This window comes from Meleagris gallopavo, chromosome Z, assembly GCF_000146605.3.
Source record: "Meleagris gallopavo isolate NT-WF06-2002-E0010 breed Aviagen turkey brand Nicholas breeding stock chromosome Z, Turkey_5.1, whole genome shotgun sequence".
NCBI lineage: Eukaryota > Metazoa > Chordata > Aves > Galliformes > Phasianidae > Meleagris > Meleagris gallopavo.
This window is the reverse complement of record NC_015041.2, coordinates 42,580,437-42,602,814: the sequence shown is the minus strand read 5'-3', so window position 1 is coordinate 42,602,814 and position 22,378 is coordinate 42,580,437. Positions and strand designations below refer to the sequence as shown.

Genomic DNA, 22,378 nt, shown 5'->3' with positions numbered 1-22,378 from the left:
ATAACCTTTTGGAAAATTGCACCTCTATGTTCTTCAGTGTATTATTGATAAAATAACTGATTTGAAGAGTGCTAGAGTAGCCTCAGTACAGGAGTTTGTTAGCAGAAAAGCTATTTTAAATATGTAAAACGTGTTTTCATTTTCTACTGTCTTTGACCTCATGTTTTTGAAGTATTTAAATTCCCTAAAATACATTCTGTTCACTTCAGAAATGTGTATTAAGTTGCAGATATGCTAAGTATGTTTAATAAAAAATGAAATTATCAAGGGCATAATTACCAATTTTATTTGGATATGTCTGTAGTAACTTTTTAGCTTAGATCAGAAATGCATTTCTGAAGCAAATCTGCCAATTACCACTTAGATTTTGAACTTTACTCCTTTAAACAGGAACAGAATAGTAAGATGCACAACTGATGATGGGATCTCTGTCTTCATAATCTGAGGAGATCTGGTCTGAAATAGTCCCTTATCCTCCCATGTTTATGTTTTAGAATCCCCTCAGCAGCTGTTTCACTCTGCTAATCTGGTGCTGTTTGATTACTGTCAATATGGTCAGTCTTTGGTCCTTCTGCAGTAAATTCAAATTCCAATCTCATGGAAAACAGAATGCCACTTCTTTGTAAGATGAGTTAGGCAGTACATTTGTTGTTGGTGGCTTTCAATTCGGGATCTATTTTGAGGTCGCAAAGAAGCCTTTGTTATGGCCTCAAACAGTCACACAGAAAAATGATGAACTATAAATAATGTGAAGTGAAAGAAAAATAAAAAGTGTATTTGATTTTAGCGGTTCCAGCGACAAAAAAGTTTGTAAATGACTTGAGGATTCCACGTGGGTCTGAATCTCAGTTGCAAAATGTTAGTTTGTTAGACGTGTGAAGTTATGAAAAAATGTGAGACGATAAAAATAGTGATACTTTTCATAAAAGTCACTGGTAAAAGTCTTACATGACCTTAATTCTTCATTCACCAAACCTGTTTTAGTTGTAGTTCATTTTTAAGAGTGTTTTGATCTCAGCTTTCAAAGACTGAAAGCTTAAACAAGTTGTGTACTCTGTGTGCCAGCTTTTCAGTACTTTTGTCATTCAGTTGACGTACACAAAATACCCAGGCAAAACTAATCAAAATTTACTTTCCTGATTTTGGGTTTCCCATAGTGTTGATTGGTTTTTTAGGTATTTTGTTTGCTTTTACTCTGTTTACAAAAGTAAGTTCAGTGTTGCAGACAGTGTGCATATCCAGGGTGAAGGCAACTCATGTTTCATAGGCCTTCAAGATTGAACTGAAGGATTTAGGGGAAATTGCTGAATAGTCTCATTTTCAGTCAGACTTCTTAAAAGCCTCAGTATCCTCTCAATAAGTAGACTTTTGATTTTATTGCAGAGCAGTGCTAATACTCAATTAAGTAATACTCATCTTGAGACATGAAAGAGTTAAGTTGGTGAAGAGGAAGACATTGCAGTAATCAATGCTGCCTGTTGGGAAGAACATATTATGTTTGTTAGATCTAAGATCAGCTCTTTTGGAGCAGAACTCTCGTGTAAATGTAAGGAGACTATAGCAGCAAACAGTTCAGCTATCACAATGTCATGTAGGCTAGTTTTTTTGGTGCCAGATAGGGTCAAATTGTGACTTTCCTAGATGATACCCACACATCTGGCAAAGCTCATAGAAGTGCCAGGAAGAACCTTCTGTTCATGGTCTATGTGGGATGATTTTTGGCCAAATATGTAATTCTCCTGAACACAATCAAAGTTGAATATGTGTACTTTCAATTGTTAAAATAGATCTTTCAGTTTTTTTTAAGGAATTTATACTATGAGAAGTATGGGCTTATAGTACCTACAGCTATAGATCATATTTTCTACGAAAGCATGAAATGTGTTTTTTCACTTATTTGCCATAAACTATTACTGTGATCATACAGAAGACATGTGAAGGAAACTGGCAGTGCTTTTTTAGTGTAGTAGGAGAATTTAGGCAAATTTTCAGTATTTGCTTTAGTTTATTTCTGGAGACTGAAAAGGAGCCTGCAGCTATCGATATTTGATAACAGTTAAGTATATTAGTATTAGATATACTTTTGAGTTAGGCTCCTATTTCTTCAGAAGTGTAGTGTTGTAAGATTTCACTATAAGGCTTTTAGTAAATGGAGCTGCAATAGTTCTATGGATAATAAAAGGAATACATCTTCCTTAGTGGTAGCATGTACTTCTGAAAGTATTGCATCCTAATGAGAAAGGAAAAAAGAGAGCAGCTTTGTGCAAAGTACTAAACCAAATTTATGTGTAATTTCAAGTACTTTGAAACTTAAGAAGACAGAGGAATGTTTTTTTTGAAGAATCTTTTAAAAATGTTGCAGTAGCAGTGACACATTGGAATCCCTAAACACGAAGTAACAAATATTGTTTTATATCCAGATATGTTGTGATCAAAGACTTATGTAGATTTTCTACATGGCCATGGAATTAAAAATCTGCTTTAGGGAATGTGTCTGTTTCAATATGATTTTTATAGTAAACCTGTCCGTTTTCAGTTTTAGAGCAAAATTGGAAACTAGCATTTTAAGGTGCATAAGCATTAGTTTATGTTCAGGACTGCAAGAAGTAGTAGTTTTCAAGGGAGTATATTACTTTCTTTTCAGCATACAAAATATCATGTTTGAAGAATCTCTTAAAATTTTCTGTCCTAGAAATACTAGGGCATCTTGTCTGCATATGCACTCCCAGTTTTTGTACAATCACATAAAATTAGTGCTGCAGTGCTGCACAAGTTGGAATTTGGAATTATCTTAAGCACAACTGAAATCTGAAAACAAAACATTTTGAAAGTAATGGAACATTATGAAGAAGATAGAAATAAGCTAGTCATGCAAAAAAAAAAAAGTTGTTAAGAGGGTAGAAAACAAACTCTGTGGAAAATTTTTAAGTAAAGGCGTTTTAAATAAAACTGATAATTAGGAGAGTAATCTACTTCAATTAAAGCATCTTTCAGCAAAGGTGGCCTTCTCTGATAGAGTGATGGCTCGGTGGACAAAGGAAGGGCAACTTGCGTCATCTAAATGGACTTGTCCGAGGCCCTTGACATGATCGTGCATGACATCCTTATCACTAAATTGGGAGAATGGGACTGGAAAGCTGACTATTGGGTGGACAAATAATTGGTTGGATGGTCCCAGCCAGAGGCTTGTTGTCAATGGCTCTATGTCAGGGGGAATGCCAGTAATGAGTGGTGCCCTCCAGAGGTCTGACTTGACACTTGTGACTTGACACTTGTGCTCTTCAGCATTGTGGTCTCACTATCTATGTCATTGACAAAGTGCATGCTCAGCAGGATTGCTAATGCCACTAAACCAGATTATGAAATTTAAGGATGGAGAAACTCCCCCTTCTGAAATGGGCCCATGTTCAGCAAGGCCAAGTACAAGGTGGTGTGCTAGCATCAAAGCAGTCCCAGATATGCGTACAGGCTGGGAGTAGAACTTGAGGGTGGTGCTGGGGAGAAAGACTTAAGGGTCATGGTGGATGAAAAGCTGTACGTGAACAAACTGTATATGCTCACAGCCCAAAGGGCGGCTATATCCTGGGCTGCATCAAAAGAGTGGCCAGCAGGGTGAAGGAGGTGATTGTCCCCATCTATTCTGCCTTATAGGGCCCCATCTGGAGTTCTGCATCCTGGTTTGGGGCCCCCAGTGCAGGAATGATGTGGAGCTTCTGGAAAGGGTCTGAGTGGGGCCATGAAAGACTATCAGATGGCTGGAGCACCATTCCTGTGAAGACAGACTTAGGGAGCTGGGCTTGCTTAGCGTGCTTGAGGAGACGCATCACTGCAGCCTTCCAGTATTATAAACAGAAGGGGAATCAACTTTTTATGTGGTCTGATAGTGATAGGACAGAGGAATAGTTTTACTAAAGAAGAGAAGATTTATTAAAGAAGAGAGAGATTAGTTGTCAGGGGAAAGTTTTTTCACAGAGAGCATTAGAACAGGCTGCCCAGAGAGGCTGTGGATGCTGCATACCTGGAAAGTGTTTAAGGCCAAGCTGGCTGAGTCCCTGGGCAGCTTGGTACAGTGGTTCGTAACTCTGTGCATGGAGGGGAGGTTAGAGCTAGGCGATCTTTAGTGTCCCTTATGACCTAAGCCATTCTGTAATTCTGCATGCACAGACTTTTGTCCATACCTTGAAAAAAACTGGGGCTGTAAACATAGCTTTTCCGTCTTTATCGGAAATGTTATATGAATCACTGATATGGCACGATGATAAAGCTTGGTTAGAATTAGGTAATAGGATTGCAGTAATAAAATACTTTCTTTACTGAAGTAATATCCTGATTTTAATGGATTCTGACTGCTTTCATAAATTTGTAGTTCAACTCTTCTATAATAGTTAGTCTTTGTAAAATTGTGAGCTAACAAACTTCATGAAGTATTCTAGTTTTACGCTTTCTTTTTCACTAGTGCATTCAGTTTGACTTTATTAGAAATAAGAATTCTGAATTTACGATACTACTTTTATGGTATGATTGAGAACTGTGAAACCTTACATAAACGTAGGCTTTCATGACTGCGAATACAGAATGCATTGAGACCAAGACTCTGTGTCTGTGCTCTTAGATAACTCTGTAGGATTAGAGCACTACAGAATGAGTTACTGTGGAGTAGCTTGTGATTGCTTGCACCAGTTTAAGCAGATCAGTATGTTAAAAAGGAGTGACATGTGGAGAGGAATCAGACAGAGCAGACCTCTATTGTCAATCAGTGAATGAAAAGTCAAATATTCTGTATTTTAAAATAGTCATGAGATTGGCTGTCACTTTTCCTGCAATGGTACCACAGCAGAAGTCTGCAAAACATTTTTCTTCTCCCCACAGAAAGATAATTGGCAGATTGCCTTTATACATATTTTAGATTTAAAATTTAGACCGTGTAAAAAAACTCTTCTAAGAGTTTATGATTTCTTGAAGTTCCAAAACGGTTCTTTGTTTAGAAGCTCAAAAGGATGGCTGAGAAATGTATTGCTTTCTGATGATGAAAAATTCAGTATGGTTGATAGCTTATTTCTTCAAATCAGTTGAAGATATACAAAGATATACATATTATGCAAGCAAGACTTGTTGTATTTTATTTTTTATTAATGTGACCAGATGATACAGTAGAGCATGAGATTGTTGGAAAAGGCAGTAGTAAAGAACTTAACATAGTTTCTGACTGAATTTTTTAGGCTAATTTGTTAAAAAGGTACTATTCTTTTCTAGAAGAAATGGCTTCTTCCTGGTATTGGACATCATGCAGATACTTTATAAAGAAAAATGTAATTTAGCTTATTTAGCTACAACTAAGAAGACTGCTGAATGTTTGTTCTTTTCTGTCATTACAGCCATTAAAATTGTTTCTTACGATAAGTTGGAGCTTAGGTTGATGTTGTTACAGTGGAATAATTTAGGTATTAAATACCTAATTTACCATACTTCTGTGTTTTCATATATTTTTTTCAGTGCAGTTTCATTTGATTGCAGCAAATCATGTGGATGTTGCCAAAGTACTTGTAATAAATTAAATGTTTTATCTGTTGAGAAAAAGAAACCAGCTAACTGGAAACAGCTGGTAATTGGAAGTATATGTCTAAGTATTTGGGTTCAAGGAGACTGTCCTGGACAGTTTTATACACATCTGTAGTCTCTCAACCCAGTGAAAAAAGTACATGAAATTCAAAAAGTTCATATGTAGCCGGGGTGGGAAGGAAGAAGTAAAAGTGTGTGTGTTTGCTTGTCTTTGTGCGCCTGTGAAAATATTTTAGCTTGTTATAGCAATTGAGGTGCTTGTGTTTTTTGCTTGTATGCATAAAACAACTGAGCTTTCACGTTTTCTTTTTTCAAATCATAAGCAATTTTTAAATGAGTAACTTCACAATCAATTTTCTTTTCCTTTGAGTCTGCTGAGTACTAATGTTCTTTTAGAGGGTATTTCTCATAAAGGGCAGATAATTTCTGCATGCATGTATTTGAGGTGTGTATGATTTGGGGTACTTCAGTTTAGGAGCTAAGTTACTATATTCAATAAACATCAATGCTGTTAGTTTCCTGAATGCTTTTGAAATACAGTGGTTCTGACATAAATTCTTCTTTCCTTATACTGTGCTTAAGGATTTTGTGTTCTATCTTTTTTTGTTCTATTCTTCATCCTTCTCAGCTTTTTCTGTTATTTTTCTTTATTTCCTGTACTTTTCTTGAAATATGCTCAGTATCTTTCTAGTCATTCAGTGATTTAGAGAACATAACCTTTGCAAAATACTGCACACCCTTCCAAAAAAAGCAAGGAAATCTATGATTTTTTGTTTGGTTTTGTTTTATATTGTTTTCTGGAGTCATTTTCTTTACTGACCTTCAAGAAAGCAAGCTCGCAGAAAAGCTATGCAGTTATTTGAGGTCACTTCTGCAGTTTATATGCTGCATAGTAGCTTTTAAAAATCTCAGTTTTTCTTGCTGGTTTATGGCTGTTCAGTATTTGGTTTAGCAAAAAGGTTGAAATTTACACTCTTATTTAATAAAAAATATCAAGTCATATGAAATAGGTTTACCTTTGTGAAGAAAAGTTAAATTGCACTATTTCTCTGTTTAACAGCTCATATTAATCAGCATGTTCTAAGATGGCTTAATACACTGCTGATGATAATGCAAAACATTTCTATAGCATATTGTACGGGTCATGAATCTTTATTCTGAAGCAGTTCTAAAGATGTTGGTGCGCTTTTTCAGAATCCCTCCTGTAAAACTAGCTTGTTCTTACAAAAGTCTTTCACTTTTCACTTACTAGCTGCCTATATTTCTGTGTTAATCTGGAGAACTTGAAACACAGTTCACAAAATTGATATTGTATCTACTGGGATAGGCAGTGTAGAAAATAGTGCTTCTAATGTGGAAATGATAAATGATCTTAATAGGCTCTATCCACATATACATAACTGTTACTAGGGTTTTTTTGTATCTGGGTTTTTCTTTTGTCTGGGTAAATAATGCTACAACAGGCGATAAGTAAATAACAATCATGATGAAATAGAACTTTTCTAATTTATTCATCCTGTGATGGAAATTGATCAGAATTGACTCTCTGTTCCCTCTTATAAATCTTACTTGAGAGTCTGCTATGTTAGAATTTTTGCCTGATGGTTCTCTGAAACATAATGCAAAAATAGATGGCTGTTTCTTTTTTATCCTCTTTTCATTCACTCTCCTGCTATAATTTTTAAAAACAAGTGTTTAAACTGATGTTCTCAAGTTTATAAGTAGCTCCAAAAGTGTCTGTTTTTAAAATATTTTGTACCTAATTGTGTTACTGCTGGTTGCTAATTAGAAAAAGTGCTATGTTAGACTTGTTCATGATTGAAATTGTTACCAAAATTGTAGAAAAATTATGCTGGGGAACTGTAACGCTAAATATTTATTCTGGGTTATATTTTTCATTTTATTGAGAGCTGTTAGAATTTACTGTAGCTAACAAGTAAACCTTTCTGGCATAATAACTCATGGTTTCCTTGATGTGGTTCCTGTTGATGATGGAAGTTACGTAGAGGGAAAACATACTCTCAGACTTGAGCTTAGTTATTTGGAAGAAGTTAGGGTAATACTAATAGCATTTTAGTCTCGTAGCTTAGAAAAGGGAAAATAGTATTGTGCGTGGTACAGGGACTATCAACTATTGATACTGTGGCCCCAGTGGCTTTGCACACCATTCCAGTACCTGTATCTTTCCTGAGTAAAGGAATTATATGTTTGATAGAAAGGAATTATATGATATGATTGATTCCTTACTTATTACTCCAGGCATGAAACTTATCATCGTAAGTGCAGCTGAGAAACCAAATATCCTGGATAGACTCAAAGTCTGGAAAAAGTGCTTAGTAGGTGATATTCATGGAAACCTTAAGTATGATGTTCACAGTAAGCCAATACCCAAATGTCTGGAGGGGTCAGCAGCGTCAAGGCTGACTGAAAGTCCTGACAGCAACCTTCTCCTGGCCAGGGCACAGTCCTATACCTTATGTTGGTGCAGCTGAGGGCTTCCCCATCCACTGCTGTTTCAGGGGTGATGCTGCTAGGTAGGGCTGTGGAGAGGCATCTGGCAGGGTGAGATCCCATGCAGTGGAGCTGCTTCCAAATGCGGCTTCACTTCTCAGCCCCACTCTAGCCCTCACAGTTCTGTCTGTGCCCGACTATGTGCCCTCATGTCTGGAACTGAACCCTGGCTTTAGATGGCTTTTGGGGAGGCCCTGGCCTCCCCTTGTCACTGGGAACCTGCCCAGCAGGTCTGTGGCTGTGCCAGACCCTGTTATGATGCCTGGCCTTCATCCTATCCTCTACCCACAGTCTAATTTACCAACTTGACAGTGCCCTGCTGTATCACAGCAAACTTGGATTATCTGAATTTGAGGCTGCCCTGCCCTGCTGCCATGCTGGAGGCAGTTGGATGTATGCTTGCTGATGAGGCCACTGTCCTGTTCAGTCCCCAGTGCCTCCTGCCTCCCCATTCCCTAGGGAACAGCCGGCCCTCACTGCAGTAGCACTCAGGCTGATTTGTAGCTAAAAGGTAGATGGTAATGCTGAACAAAAAGGATGTGACTATATGGCTTCCAAAGGCAGAAATGCTTTTCTCAGCCAGCTTCTAGATGTGGGCTGGGGAACAAGGACCCCTTTTGCCTCCTTAGGAAATTTGTACTATCCAGAGTAGTCTCAGTGGGATTCTTGCGCACTTTTCACTTTCTTCTCAAGAAATTTCCACCTTGAAATGGTTCCTTCCTGTACTTTAGGTACTTTGTCATTTCCCTAGTACTCTTCCGAACAGTATGTCAGACACATTCTTTTGCCAGATAGCTCTTTGTATCCAATAAATGGTTATCTCCTTATCTCCCACAAGGCGGTAAAGCTCTTTCTGAGCTAAGCCAAGTCACTTAATAAAGCATGGTATTCATGTAATTTAGTTTCTGCTTCTTTCATGTTTATCTTCAAATTTTAATGGTAGGTTTGGATGCCAGAGGACATATGAAAAAAAAAAGTAATAAAGTTTCTGTGTTTCTTGAACAACTCTATTTGGAAATAAGGTACATTGTTAAGGTACCAAGCGTGTATGTCCAACCACTAATTTTTCTAATAGATTTGTCTGAATTGCTTTCTAATTCTCCAGTCCAAAATTAGCACTTAAAAAATAAAAAAAAAGCCTAAACAAGCACTAGGTAAAGTGTGATTTATGGTTGATTTGCAAGGTTACATCATAATAGCTTCCTTTTCAGGTGTTGTGGTTTAACCCAGCAGGCAGTGCAGTAGCAGTGCAGAGCCATTTGGTCACTCCACCCTCTGTGGAAGGTGCAAGAGAATTAGGGGAAAAAAGAGTAATGACAATTTAATAGGAAAGAAAAATAGGTAATGGAGGGTTGGGATGAAAAAGGAAAAAGAATACACAAAGCAAGTGATGCACAGTGCAATGCAATTCCTCACCATCGTGGACTGACCTAAGACAACAGCCTCTTCCAGCCAATTGCCCACAGTTTTATAATTCTGTGTGATGTCATGTGATATGAAATATCCCTTTGACCAGTTTAGGTCATCTGTCCCGGTTCTGTCCTTTCACAGCTCCTCGTGCTTCCCTGCCCCTTCACAGTCAGGACAGTATGAAAAGCTGAAAAATCCTTGGCTATGTGCAGGCACTGCAAAAAACTGAACTGTCTGTGTGTTATCAACATTTTTCTCATCCTAAATTCAGAACACAGCATTATACCAACTGCTAGGAAGAAAATTAACCCTATCCCAGCTGGAACCGAGATAGCTGGAAATAGTAATAGCAGTAATAGTCTCGTGTGTTCTGACCTTCTCTCTCATTCAGAGTAGCTTATGGTTAGGTATGAAAACCTAATTAATTTGCTCTCTTTGATTTAGAAACAACTCTATTGAAATGAGATTTTTTATGACTCAAACTGGTAGTCTTTAGTAACGATTCATCCATATCTACATTAAAGTTTATCTTTTATTTCCCGCTTTGCTGCCATTTTCTTACATTTTCTATCACTCAGTACTTTTTTTTTGCACACACGATTCATTTGTAGAGTAATTATTGGCAGCTCCAATAATTGTCCAAAAATATGGGACAATACCATATTTAACTCAGCGCAATTTGAGCAGAATTAGTGAGATAATATACCTGCAGTTGAAACAGTGTAGTCCTTGTGGCTTTCTGCTTTGCAGTTCTGTTTATAAGTTTAAAGATAATTATTTGAATCAATGACACTATTTCAAAACAATTAGTTGAATATTTATCTTATTGCAAATTAGATTATTTTTAAAAATTTTCTAATGCCAGATTTATACGATTTATATGATATAGATAATAATGTCTCTCTTATCTTAGTTTCTTTCCATCTGTCTGCACTGAAGCTGCCTTGGTGCAGGTTGATAGAATGAACAGGGGTTAAATCACTTTGCATGTGCTGAAAGACACTAGATAAAATTTTAAGCTCCAACTTATTTTTTTTATTACTGTAAAATGTTTTCTTCAACTTGACAAGTGCTGATACAGAGGGACCATCTACAGATTGAGACTTGCATTCACAGATGAACTTGATGACAAAAGTTTGGGGACCCCAGCACAAGAAAGATGTGGAGCTGTTGGAGTGGATCTGGAAGAGTAGCACCTCTCCTATAAGGAAGAAAGGCTGAGTGAGCTGGGGTTGTTTGGGCTGGAGAAGAGAAGGCTTTGGGAGACGTTATTGTGGTCTTCCAGTATTTGAAGGGAACTATTAAATAGCAAGGAGACTGACTTTTTACGTGATCTGATAGTGGCAGGACAGGGAGGAATGGCTATAAACTAAAAGACAGGAGATTTAGGTTAGATATTAGGAAGAAATCCTTTACCCAGATGGTGATGAGGCACTGGCACAGCTGCCCAGAGCTGCAGATGCCCCATCCCTGAAGGTGCTTAAGGCCAGGTTGGATGGGGGCCCTGGGCAGCCTGATACGTTGTGTGGCAACCCTGTTCATGGCAAGGGGGTTGGAACTAAATGATCTTGGAGGTTTGTTTCAATCCGAACCATTCTATGGTTCTATGAGTTTAGTACAGTAACCGGCATCTTTTCACTCAGAAGCTCAATATTAACATTCACAAGGTGAAAATTGTATTAGGGGGTTTAATATTTGTGTTTTAATACTTCCTAGTGGAAAAATGTCTCTCTTCATATTCTTTGGAGGTGTTTTTCTGCTCCTTTAAGTTTTCACTGAACCCAAGAGAGAGCAGAAACCAGGAGAGAGGAACATAACAGAAAAGCTTAACAGATGAGGGGAGTTGACTTAGAAGTTCTGGGTTACAGGTTCTGTTAATTGTTTTACAATACATATCTTTTGCTAATTTCTCCTGGATTATGTGGAAAGTATTACTGGTGTCAGAATCTATTATATATACACAGAAGTTAAAGAAAATGAATGATGATTGCAGTCAGAAGGAGTGTGAGGTACCAAGGGCTGTATCGTTCTGTTTAGCTGTCTGTTTTTCAGGTTGGTCCAGATGGTGTCTAATGAGTAGTAAAATAACAGTTTTGAAGAGATATCAATTAGAAGAGAAGGGATTGTCTGAGTGTCTGCTGCAGCTATACCTGCCACCTTTTCAGTCAGGTAGCCACAGGAATGGCTTATGCAATTAGTCTCTATCTTAAGACAGAGTCTGTGTATCTACAAAAGTAACTAAAGATTCCTGACAGAAGACTCTAATAAGTAGGAAACTAATTTACTTATCATTCATATGAATATTAATTTATAATACCTTTGAAACAGACTAGCAAGGCACTGATGTTTGCATACGCTCACAAATAATTATTTGCAGCCACCAGTAGGAGCCTTAGTAACCAAGCTGATCAAACTTTGAGTAAAAAAAAAAAAAGCCGGAAGCAAGATACTCAGTGAAGATACTCAGTGTAATTAATAGCTCATGCTAATATAATAAAAAACAGAAGGTTTTGCTGTAAGAGAAATGTAGGTAGTGATTAATATGCTACTATAATAACAAATCTTTTCCCAGATCAATTGATTACAGCTTATGGTGCCTTTTTAATTATTTCTCTGGAGGATTATGCATTGGATTTTTACTTTATAAAGAAGTGTTTGAAATGCCACATTGTCAGTTTCCCAAAAGTCATTTACTGAAATATAGAACATCGAGAATTAAGAGGTTAAAAAGACATTAATATTTGACTTTATAACTTATTGGTTTTTGCAGTATTTATTTCAAAGTTAAAATGACATCAAGTAGTCATTTGTATACTTATTTTCTTTAGAGCTTTATTTCCCAATTGTTATCTTAGATTTGAGCTTTACTGGTGAAGGCAAATGCACTTTGACGGCCTTTTCTAGCTGTTCAAAATATAATAGCTTCTGAATGGGGCATCCAATCAGCAAAAAATACCTGACAAATTTTACAGACTTTAGTGAACAAAGCATTTTTAATTTTTAACAAAATCAAATCGAGAAGATGAAGGAAATACTCACTCATAAAACTGTTTAGCTTCTTTTAAGATAATCTTAAGATTTATTCTACAGAAATGTTGTTCAGAAATCTCTGTACACAGGTTGTGCAGTGTTCTGCATTTGTTACCTAGGATTCAGCCATAGGGGTTGTATATATATATTTTTTAATGGCTTTCTTTCTAGGAAATCAGTACTTCCTATGTTGGGATGTGTCTTACTGATTAGTTTAATGGCAAATAAATATACATTTGGTGTTTCTTTTTTAATTTGAAAATATGTTAAAGGTAGTTATGACTGTTGCATAGCCTTCAGTTAGGATGCAGTGTTTGGCAGGAAATATATAAAATTTCTGGTTCTGTGCTGGTAACTAGCATGCTTGACTTAGCATGTTAGTTATAGACATGTTGTTTCTATAAAAAAAAAAAAAAGAGTGAATTCCCTACGTTAAGGTTTAATTACATACATTTCTCACAGGCTTACCTAGATTAGAAGAGAGTTGAGATCACCCAGTCCAGCCCCCTCCCCCCCATAGGAACTGTCAGCTGGAGTGGGTTCAGTTGAGCATTGAATGTTTCTGCAGATAAAGACTCAAATCTTTTTGGGCATCCTGTTACAGTGTTTCATCTCTTATATGAGAAAAACACTTTCTCATGTTCAGAATACATATCACGTTTCCTCACTTGTGCCCATTGCCACCTATCCCATCACTGGGAGCCACTGAGGAGCCTGGTTCCCTCTTATTCCTTCCCTGCCATCAAGTATTTATTTGCACACATGACTAACCTCCTGTTTAGCACCAGGAGATTGGTCTGTTAAGGTTCCACTAAGAAGTCAATCAGCAAAGCCAGCACAGTTGATTTGGTCTTCTGTGAGCTTTAATGAGTTATTATTAACAAAAAATGCATAGAATCTTACCATTAATATGATTAGTATTAATGGTGTTTGTGAGGTGATAAGCAGATGAGGTGCTAATAAAGAAATAAAGTTATTAGTCATCAGCACTGCATAGATCCAGTGACTTGTATTTATTATGTTGCCTTTTCAGGTAATTGGCTGTTATTATACACTATCAAAGAAGATTAAGACCTAAGACTTAAGATATGCCATATGTACCTTGTTAATAAGCAGAAAAATCAGTATATATTTGCATTACGAAAATGATTATTGATTTGGGTTTGTTTCTTTTCTTTTGAAAAAAAAATTCTAAAATGGAGGTTCTTATGTGGTTTTGGCACAAGTCATTTTTAAAAACAAGGCACTAGATACTGTTTCCAGAGCTTGCAAGAGGAAGTGCATGTGTTCTGTTTATTAGCACACATACTGTCTACTTAATTGATGTACTTAACAGGCTATACAGTACATTTTAGCATTTCTTTGAAAAGCATGTTTTCTGAAAGCTGATTTTAACTTCCTGATGTGCTTTTGACTGAGCAGACTGTACAAAACGCTTCTTTAGATACATTTCAACTTGCTGAAGTGTATGTAATAGGAAGTATGTTGTATGGGGCTGCTGAATCATGGCCTGAACCTCTGATTAACCACCTGAGGGAAGCAATGAGTCAGTCACGGGAGCACAGGTGAAGGCAATTCACCTGTGCTGCAGGAAGGGGTGGAGCCTGGCTCCACCTCTCCTAGATCCATTTAAGAGCTGGCTGCCAGTGGGGAAGAATCTATTCTGGAGATCCACTCCACCAGAGTCTATTTTGCAAGCCTAGGATAGGGTGAATGTTTTTCTTTTCCTACTCCAATATAATAACTACATCAGCCAAGCTCCTGGATATACTATACCATCTGTATATCCATTGATTATACGTATGTATTTGATACTACTGAACATTCTTTCCTTTTCTTACCGTAGGATAAGAAATGGGTTCTCAATCATGAGGATGTCACACTGGGAGAATTACTTGGCAAAGTAAGTAATCAAGTGAGCTGTCAATGTGTAAATAAATATGTATTAGTCGTTAAGCCCGTATATTTCCTATTGCTTTATCCTTTAAATACTGTGATTTTTATACCAATTATTTTGCTTTAATGCGTGAGGTAGTATTATGCCTTACATAAATGCTTATTCATATGATGGTGAATGCTTATTCATATGATGACAGCAGATGTGTCTGCTGAAAATATTTAGCATACATGTTTTTCTTATTTGTAAGGATTTTAAGTTAATTATGTGTCTGCAAAGAATTATATTACAGTTTAAATTGTGCAGTCTTGCAAAAAAAATAATATTGGTTAAAAATATGAAAGGCATGTAGGTAAAAAAAAAAATTGAAATGATAATGTACGCAATATTCATTGAACCAAATATTCATTGTTACTGTATGATTTATTGTAATTTTAGGTAATCTCTCAGTAGTATGTAGCTCACTTCAGAAGTATTGCCTCCTATTTCCTTGAAAATTACAACTGAAACAAAGAGCATAACACCATTCGATGTAGCTGACGATTTGCTCTACAACAGTATTTTTCAGGGTAGTTATCACCATTAGCTATGCATTTTCACCAGCAATGAACAGGAACCTGAATGTTGTGCTCATGCAATCTGCACCAGCAGAGGTGACCCTACTGCTGAAACGCAACACCCAATGCCTCACTGTGCTCCCATGCACTGTTTATCTCCATAAACATTCAGCAGTCATAAAGAAATGTCAGTGGGTGCCAGTTTTTCCACATGGAAGAATTCAGTGACACATCTTTGCTTCATAAGCACTTTATGTCATGTGCCATTTTCTTAGACTACCCCTTATGTCATGGGCCAACATAAATAGTTGAACATTGATTTCTAAAAAAGTTTACATATGTACTGCATTTTTTTTTTACAAAACATTTTAATAAATTGATTTAGACAGTGCAGTCTTAAAACTGATTTCAGTAGGATATTCAGCTTTAAAATTTTTAAACGGATTAGCAACTTTCTTGGGAAACTATATAAATCTGTAATGTATTCATTTCTGAGACAATATAATCAAACTAGAAAATATAAGAGTGAGAAGATCATTAACTTCCATATATGAAAATATTAAATAAACTGCAGCTGTTGATGCTTTAAGTGAGAAATCTGAGTCTACTAGAAACAATGGCTAGGAAAATCATAGAACACTGACACAGACTTAGCAAAGTGACTCTGTCAAAAAGGGCAAGAAGGATGATCTGAGTCATTACAGGCCAGTCTGCCTCAACTCCATCCCTGGAAAGGTGATGGAACACTTTGTTCTGGACGTCAGCTCCAAGGACTTGGAAGAGAAGAAGGTTATCAGGAGTAGTCAGTAGGACTCACTGAGGGAAAATCATGCTTCACCAACCTGCTAGCTTTCTGTGATGTCATCACAGGCTGGGTAGATAGAAGATAGCAGAGAATATTGTCTACCTTGACTTCCTCAAGGCATTTTACACCATCTTCCACAACGTCCTTGTTATGAAACTTAGCATGGGATACATGAGTGGACAGCGAGGCTGACAACTGGCTGACTCAGAGGGGTGTCATCAGTCATGCAGAGTGTGGTTGGAGGTCTGTAATTAGCAGTGTTCTCCAGGAATAGGTGCTGGGTCTGGTCTTGTTCAACACTTTCATGAATGACCTGGATGAAGGAATAGAGTCCACAGCAAGTTTGCCAGTGATACAAAGCTGGGAGGAGTGGCTGGCACACTGAAAGGCTGTGCTGCCATTCAGCGAGACCTTGCCAGACTGGAGAGTTGGTCAGGGAGGAACCTGATGAGTTTTAACAGGGGCAAGGATAGAGACTTTCATCTGGGGAGGAATAACCACATATATCAGTACAGATTAGGGGATGACTTCCTGGAGATGAGCTCTGCAGAGAAGGACCTGGGTGGTGGACAGCAGATTGTCCATGAGCCAGCAGTGTGCTTTTGTGGCCAAAAAGGCCAGTGGTATCATGGGGTGCATTCTGCCCTAATGAGGCCACATTTAGACTACTGTGTCTAGTTCTGGGCTCCCCAGTTCAAAGAAGAAGGATTCGTAGGAGGATTCCAGTAGAGGATCACAAAGGAGGACCACAAAGATAATAAAGGGCCTTAAACATCTCCCATATGAGGAAAGACTGAGTAACCTTGGGTCTGTTCAGCCTGGGGAAAAGAAAACTTAGAGGATAAATGTTTATGAATACCTAAAGGGAGGTGGGAGGCAGATGGATGAGGCCAGGCTCTTCTTGTGGTTTGTAGTGATAGGACAAGGAATAGTGGCCTAAAACTTGTGCATAAAAAGTTCCGTACTAACATGTGGAAGAACAACTTTACGGTAAGGGCAGCGGAGCAGTGGTTGCAGGTTGCCCAGAGAGGTTGTGGACCCTCCTTCTATGGAGATATTCAAGACCTGTCTGGATGTCTATTTGTGTGACTTATTGTAGGATATCTGCTTTGGACTCAGTGATCTCTTGAGGCCACTTCCAACACATGTGATTCTGTAATTCTGTGATCCTCTGAAAGTATAAAATTTTGTTTCCCTTCAGCAGTGAATAGTCCATTTATTTGCACAGTGTTAATTATATAAAACACACAATGTGAAATATACAAGTATGTAATACTATATTAAAAATTATATATAAAGTGATAAATATTCTAAATAAAGAATTAAAAGCATTTAAAATAGTTTAATAGTATTTAGTTTTCAATGTTAAATACTCTTAAACAGAACACTAGAGGAAGATCATGTTAGGAGTCACATAGTGCCTTTATAGATATCAGAGGTCCTCTAAAAGTGCTGTTTCTGGAGAATTATGGATTGTGAGCTGGCATGCTTACCAGTTGTTTCTTAGACATCTTAGGGTGCGTGAAATAATGCTTGTCCTGTGTTTAGACACCTGAATTTCTTCCCTTTGCATTACTACTGAGATTGTAGGTTCCATCTATGAGTTTCTTCTGATAGACTGGTGGAGTAACTGCAACACCTGAGAGAAAGGCACCAGACAGTGGTGGACTCCCTGTCCCACCGTGATTGAGCGGAGAGAAGGGACATAAGAGATGAGGAGTGGAAACAGGTCCCATTTTAGTGTTACTGGCAAATCCAGTTCCTACCTTCATCAGTTCCCCAGGTGCTCTGTGTAATAGTTTTGAGGCTAAGGAACTCCAGGCAGTGTAAGTAAGGATGAGGTGGAAGGTCCATCCAGGAGGTTTTCTAGAGTGAGAAGGTTGACTCTACACCTCAAGACTGCCTCCTCTGAAAAGGAAAGAAGGGTAATGGTTGTAGGCTACTTCCTTCTGAGAGGAACAGAATGCCCCGTAATGTCAGCCAAGCTCTTCCTTGGGGAAGGGAAATGTGCTGGTTCCCTAAGGCCCATGTCAAGGACGTTACTAGCAGCATCCCTTGTCTAGTACACCTGTCTGGTTGTTATCACCTACTGATAGTTCAGGCTGGCTGCAAAAGAGCTGACAGGATTCATTGAGAGGCTTTAAACTAGGTATGAAGGTGAAAGGGGCTGAAAGAATCATAGAATCAGAATTGCTCAGGTTGGAAGAGATGTTAAAGATCACCAAGTCCAACCACAGTGTAACCAAACTACCCTAAAGAAGGCTCTCTAGAGATAAGCCTAGGGAAATATTGATGGAGTTGGGCAAATGGCTCAGCTGAAGTGCTTCTACACCAATACATGCAGCATGGGCAGCCAAAAGAAGGAGCTGGAAGCCATTGTGTATCAGGCGAACTTTGACTTCATTGCCATTACTGAAATAGGGTAGGATCTCTCTCATCACTGGAGTGCTCACAGTATTGTCCTGGGAAAGATGGCAGACCATGGCTTGGGCAGATACATACTTTGCTGGATAAAGAACTGGCTGGAAGGCTGGGCCCAGAGAGTGGTGGTGAATGGCATTAAATCCAGCTGGCAACCAGTCATTAGTGGTGTGTCCTGTTTAATATCTTTATTGCTGACCTGGATGAGGGGATTGAGTGCATTTTCAGTAAGACTGCAGATGACACCAAGTTGGAAGGACGTGTTGACCTGCCTCAGGGTAGGAAGGTCCTTCAGAGGGATCTGTACGGGCTGGATAGCTGGGCTGAGACTAGTGGGATGAAGTTCAACAACTGTTGTGGCTGAGTGGTTGAGGAAGCTGGGATTGTTCAGTCTGGAGGAGGCTTCATTGTTCTCTACTGTCACCTGAAGGGAGGTTGTGATGAGGTTTGCCTCTTCTTCCATGTAACTAGTGATAGGGCTAGAGGGAATGGCATCAAGTTGTGACAGGGAAGATTCAGGTGGGATATCCAGAAAAATTTCTTCTCTGAAAGAATGGTCAGGCATTGGAAGCTGCCCAGAGAGGTGGTGGGGTCACTGTCCCTGGAGGTTTTTATAAAATGTTAAGATGTTGTGCTGAGGGACATGACTTAGTGGGAAATATTGCTGGTAGTTTTACAGTTGGACTGGATGAGCTTGAAGGCCTTTTCCAACCTTGGTGATTCTATGATGCTCCTCATCTTTTTTTTTTTTTTCCCCCCCTCTGCTTCTCTTATCTTGGCAATAGAGTCTTCACATATGTTGTGTAAAGAAATCTTTATCACTGAGAAAAGGAAGGAAGAACTTCCAGCATGTTTTTCTGTTTGTTGAAGTCATTGACAGCTCTGTGTACCAGAACATGGGGAAGAGATTCATGTGGAAATATATCAGACATATATTTAAAATGTTGTATTTACTGTTCAGGGAATAACAAAGCTTAACTAGAAGTGTGGGATCTTAGGATCTTTTTTCCTTTCCTCCCCGTTTTACATATTTTACTTGATAATAGATTTCTGTAATAACTTAATTTCCTCTTAAGTTTTTGTGCTGATTTTTTAAGTTAAAAACAAATCTGATGAAGATGTCTACCTCAGTTTTTTTTTCCAAGCAAGCTGGAATAAAAATAACTTACAGTGGGTTGTGTAGGTTACACTGGGCTGTAAATTGAAAACTATGGAAAAAATACAGTAGTTTGAAAATGAAAGAGGTTAGGACTTAAATTATTAAGAGTATTTAAAAGAAAATTGTAATTATACAGTGTATTTTTCTTGCAAGCCAAATTGAACTCATATGACATTCATATAGTAGATTTATTCTTTCTGTGTGGACTGATTGTGCTAGGAGCACATACTTAAGGAAAACTTCATAAACACAATTTAATGTTCTGTAACAGTTATTTAGCTGTTTGTATTTTATTGCTGGATATTTGTGAAGACTGGGTTATTTAGAATTATTTTTTTCTTATTTTAGGGTAATTTTGGTGAGGTATATAAGGGAACGTTAAAGGATAAGACACCTGTTGCTGTAAAAACTTGTAAAGAAGATCTTCCTCAGGAATTGAAAATCAAATTTCTGTCAGAGGCCAGGTAAGTGCTCTAAGTTTTTTTGGTTTTTTTTTCCCCCGAGTTTTCTTATGTAGGTTTACAAAATGAGACCTTTGCAAGAATTCAGAGAAGTAATAGTCAGACTTCTTCCTTTTTATTCTCCCTCAGTACTTGCAGTAACTGTTGCCCTGATAACTATACATACACATTTTTAATGTGTATGAACAGCAAGCACCTGCACTCGTTGAAACCACCTTGCCAAGCTGTGCCTATAATCCATAGTTTTGATATTGTAAATGAATCCATTTAGAATTTCTTTGATACATGCTGCAAGGATTACAGTAAGAAGCCTGGAAGATATTAATTTAAATGAGATTATGGTACAGATTTAATAACTTCCTCTTTCAGTCCAACTGCTATATCAGGCAGTAAGTGGCGTTCATGTCACAGCACACTAAATATTCTGAATACAGACAGATTATGTGGCTATCTGCATAGATAGTTTCTAAGAACTCAGGCTCAGGATAGAAGGATCTATTGAGATAATCTCATAATTGTTTAAACTGAAATTAGCTGTTCTGGCTGTGAAGCCCCAAGCTAGTATAATCAATGTATGTATGCTGTATCTGCTGAGAGTTTTTAAACAGCTCGTAACTTGGCAACCACAGAGATTGTTTTCATTTGCTTAGCAGTCAGCCGCTAATGGAACAGTGTTGTATGGAATATTATATGAAAAAAAAACCCTAAATTGGTTATTTTTCATTAAATCCTCATGTCCCAAGTTTCACTCTCATTTCTAGAAAAATTAGGAAAAAGATGAGGTAGTTTAAGTTATCAAGTAGTAGAACATTTTTAAGTTAAAAGATCTCTCTGGAATTCTTCGTAGACCTACAATTCACTTACAAATCATAGCATGCTGATTTAGGCTGTGAAAGTTCTTATTAAAGTATCATGTAAGAAGATGTAAATGTTTTTGCTTTAATTCCAGAAATTAAAATTGCAGTATTTATATTCTTTTAAAACTTTCTGTATCAATTAATCTTGTGAATTAAAACTGAAATGAATGTGCATTTGAAAAGTGCAGCAGGAAAATGTAGAGGCATGCTGTGCTTGCATTTTCAACAAAGCTTCTCTTCTGATACACCACTGAAATGCTGTTTAATTACAAGGGTTCCTGAGAAACCACAAACCTGTCAGAATATTCTTCAGTTACACAGATAAAATGTTATGTAGACAAATGTTAAAACTACAGTGAGAATTAACTGCTAGTGTTCAATCTTGATCTTTGAGTAAAAATACCCTCAACCAGAAGAATGATTTGTCTATGACACTGATCTTTTAATTGGTAACAGTAATTCTACTGAAAATTCTATTAAAATAATATTGAGTGTAAGATATTTTTGTTTAATTGGTTTGTACAACAAAGTTTATTAATATAATAAACTTACTGTATGTTTTTCAGAATACTCAAACAGTATGATCATCCTAATATTGTAAAACTCATAGGAGTTTGCACACAAAGGCAACCTATTTATATTGTTATGGAACTTGTTCCAGGTAATTTTTTCCCTTTCTTTTTTGATAAAATACATTGTTTTCTATGTCTGTATTTGCATTCTTATGATGTACATCCTTCACTGAAAATTCTTAGAGCTGTTCCAGATTTTTCTGTAGACATTCAAAACAATAGAATTTGCTTCACAGGATCTCAGCCATATCTTCATTTTTCTCTCATTAAGATATTACATGTTATTTCCTGTAGCAATAATTTTATGTAGTAGTGCTTAAATTTAATAAATCAGATTTGGATAATTTTTATATAAGATATTTTTCTTTATAAAAATACATGCTTAGTTCATAGATTGCTCTTGATTTATTTTTGGAATCTTGTGTTCATGTTCACCTGTGGCTGAAGAGAATCTCAAATTATTGGGATAAGTAGCTGGCTTTTCAACAGTTTTAACGCTCTGTTGATTCTCTGTAAATTTTGTCATTTTGGTGGCCTGTAGTACTATTTAGTACTGTGACACTGAATCTATCACTGAATTTGTCCTCAAAACTGTACTTCGGTGTTTTAAGAATCACTTCCTTCATGAGGAATTAGATTGTTTATAATTCTTGAGGACTGACTTTATTACAAGAGCAAAAATGCAGTCATTGACCTATTAGATACTTCTGCTTTTATTCAGTTAGGTTAAGATAAAATCATAGAATGGCCTGGATTGAAGATGACCACAGGGATAATCTAGTTTCAACCCTCCAGCTGTGCGCAGCATTGCCAATTACATCCAGCCTGGCCTTGAATGCCTCCAGGGATGGGGCATCCACAACCTCCTTGGGCAGCCTGTTCCAGTGCATCACCACCCTCTGGGTGAAAAACTTCCTCCTAATATCTAACCTAAATCCCCCCCGTCTCACTTTAAAACCATTCTCCCTTGTCCTATCACTATCCACCCATTTAAACAGCCATTCCCCCTCCTGTTTGTACACTCCCTTCAAGTACTGGAAGGACGCAATGAAGTCTCACCGGAGCCTTCTCTTCTCCAAGTTAAACAAGCCCAGTTCCCTCAACCTTTCCTCACAGGAGAGGTGCTCCAGCCCTCTGAT

General features: G+C 37.5%; 1 protein-coding gene across 1 annotated transcript in view; it reads left to right on the top strand.

Moving 5' to 3' along the window:
- FER (FER tyrosine kinase) overlaps positions 1–22,378 on the top strand; it is a 162,025-nt gene that overhangs the window by 86,332 nt on the left and 53,315 nt on the right. The window contains 3 exon segments of the mRNA XM_010725904.3: positions 14,357–14,413; positions 19,698–19,813; positions 21,234–21,328. Of these exon segments, the coding sequence (XP_010724206.1) occupies positions 14,357–14,413; positions 19,698–19,813; positions 21,234–21,328 (268 nt within the window).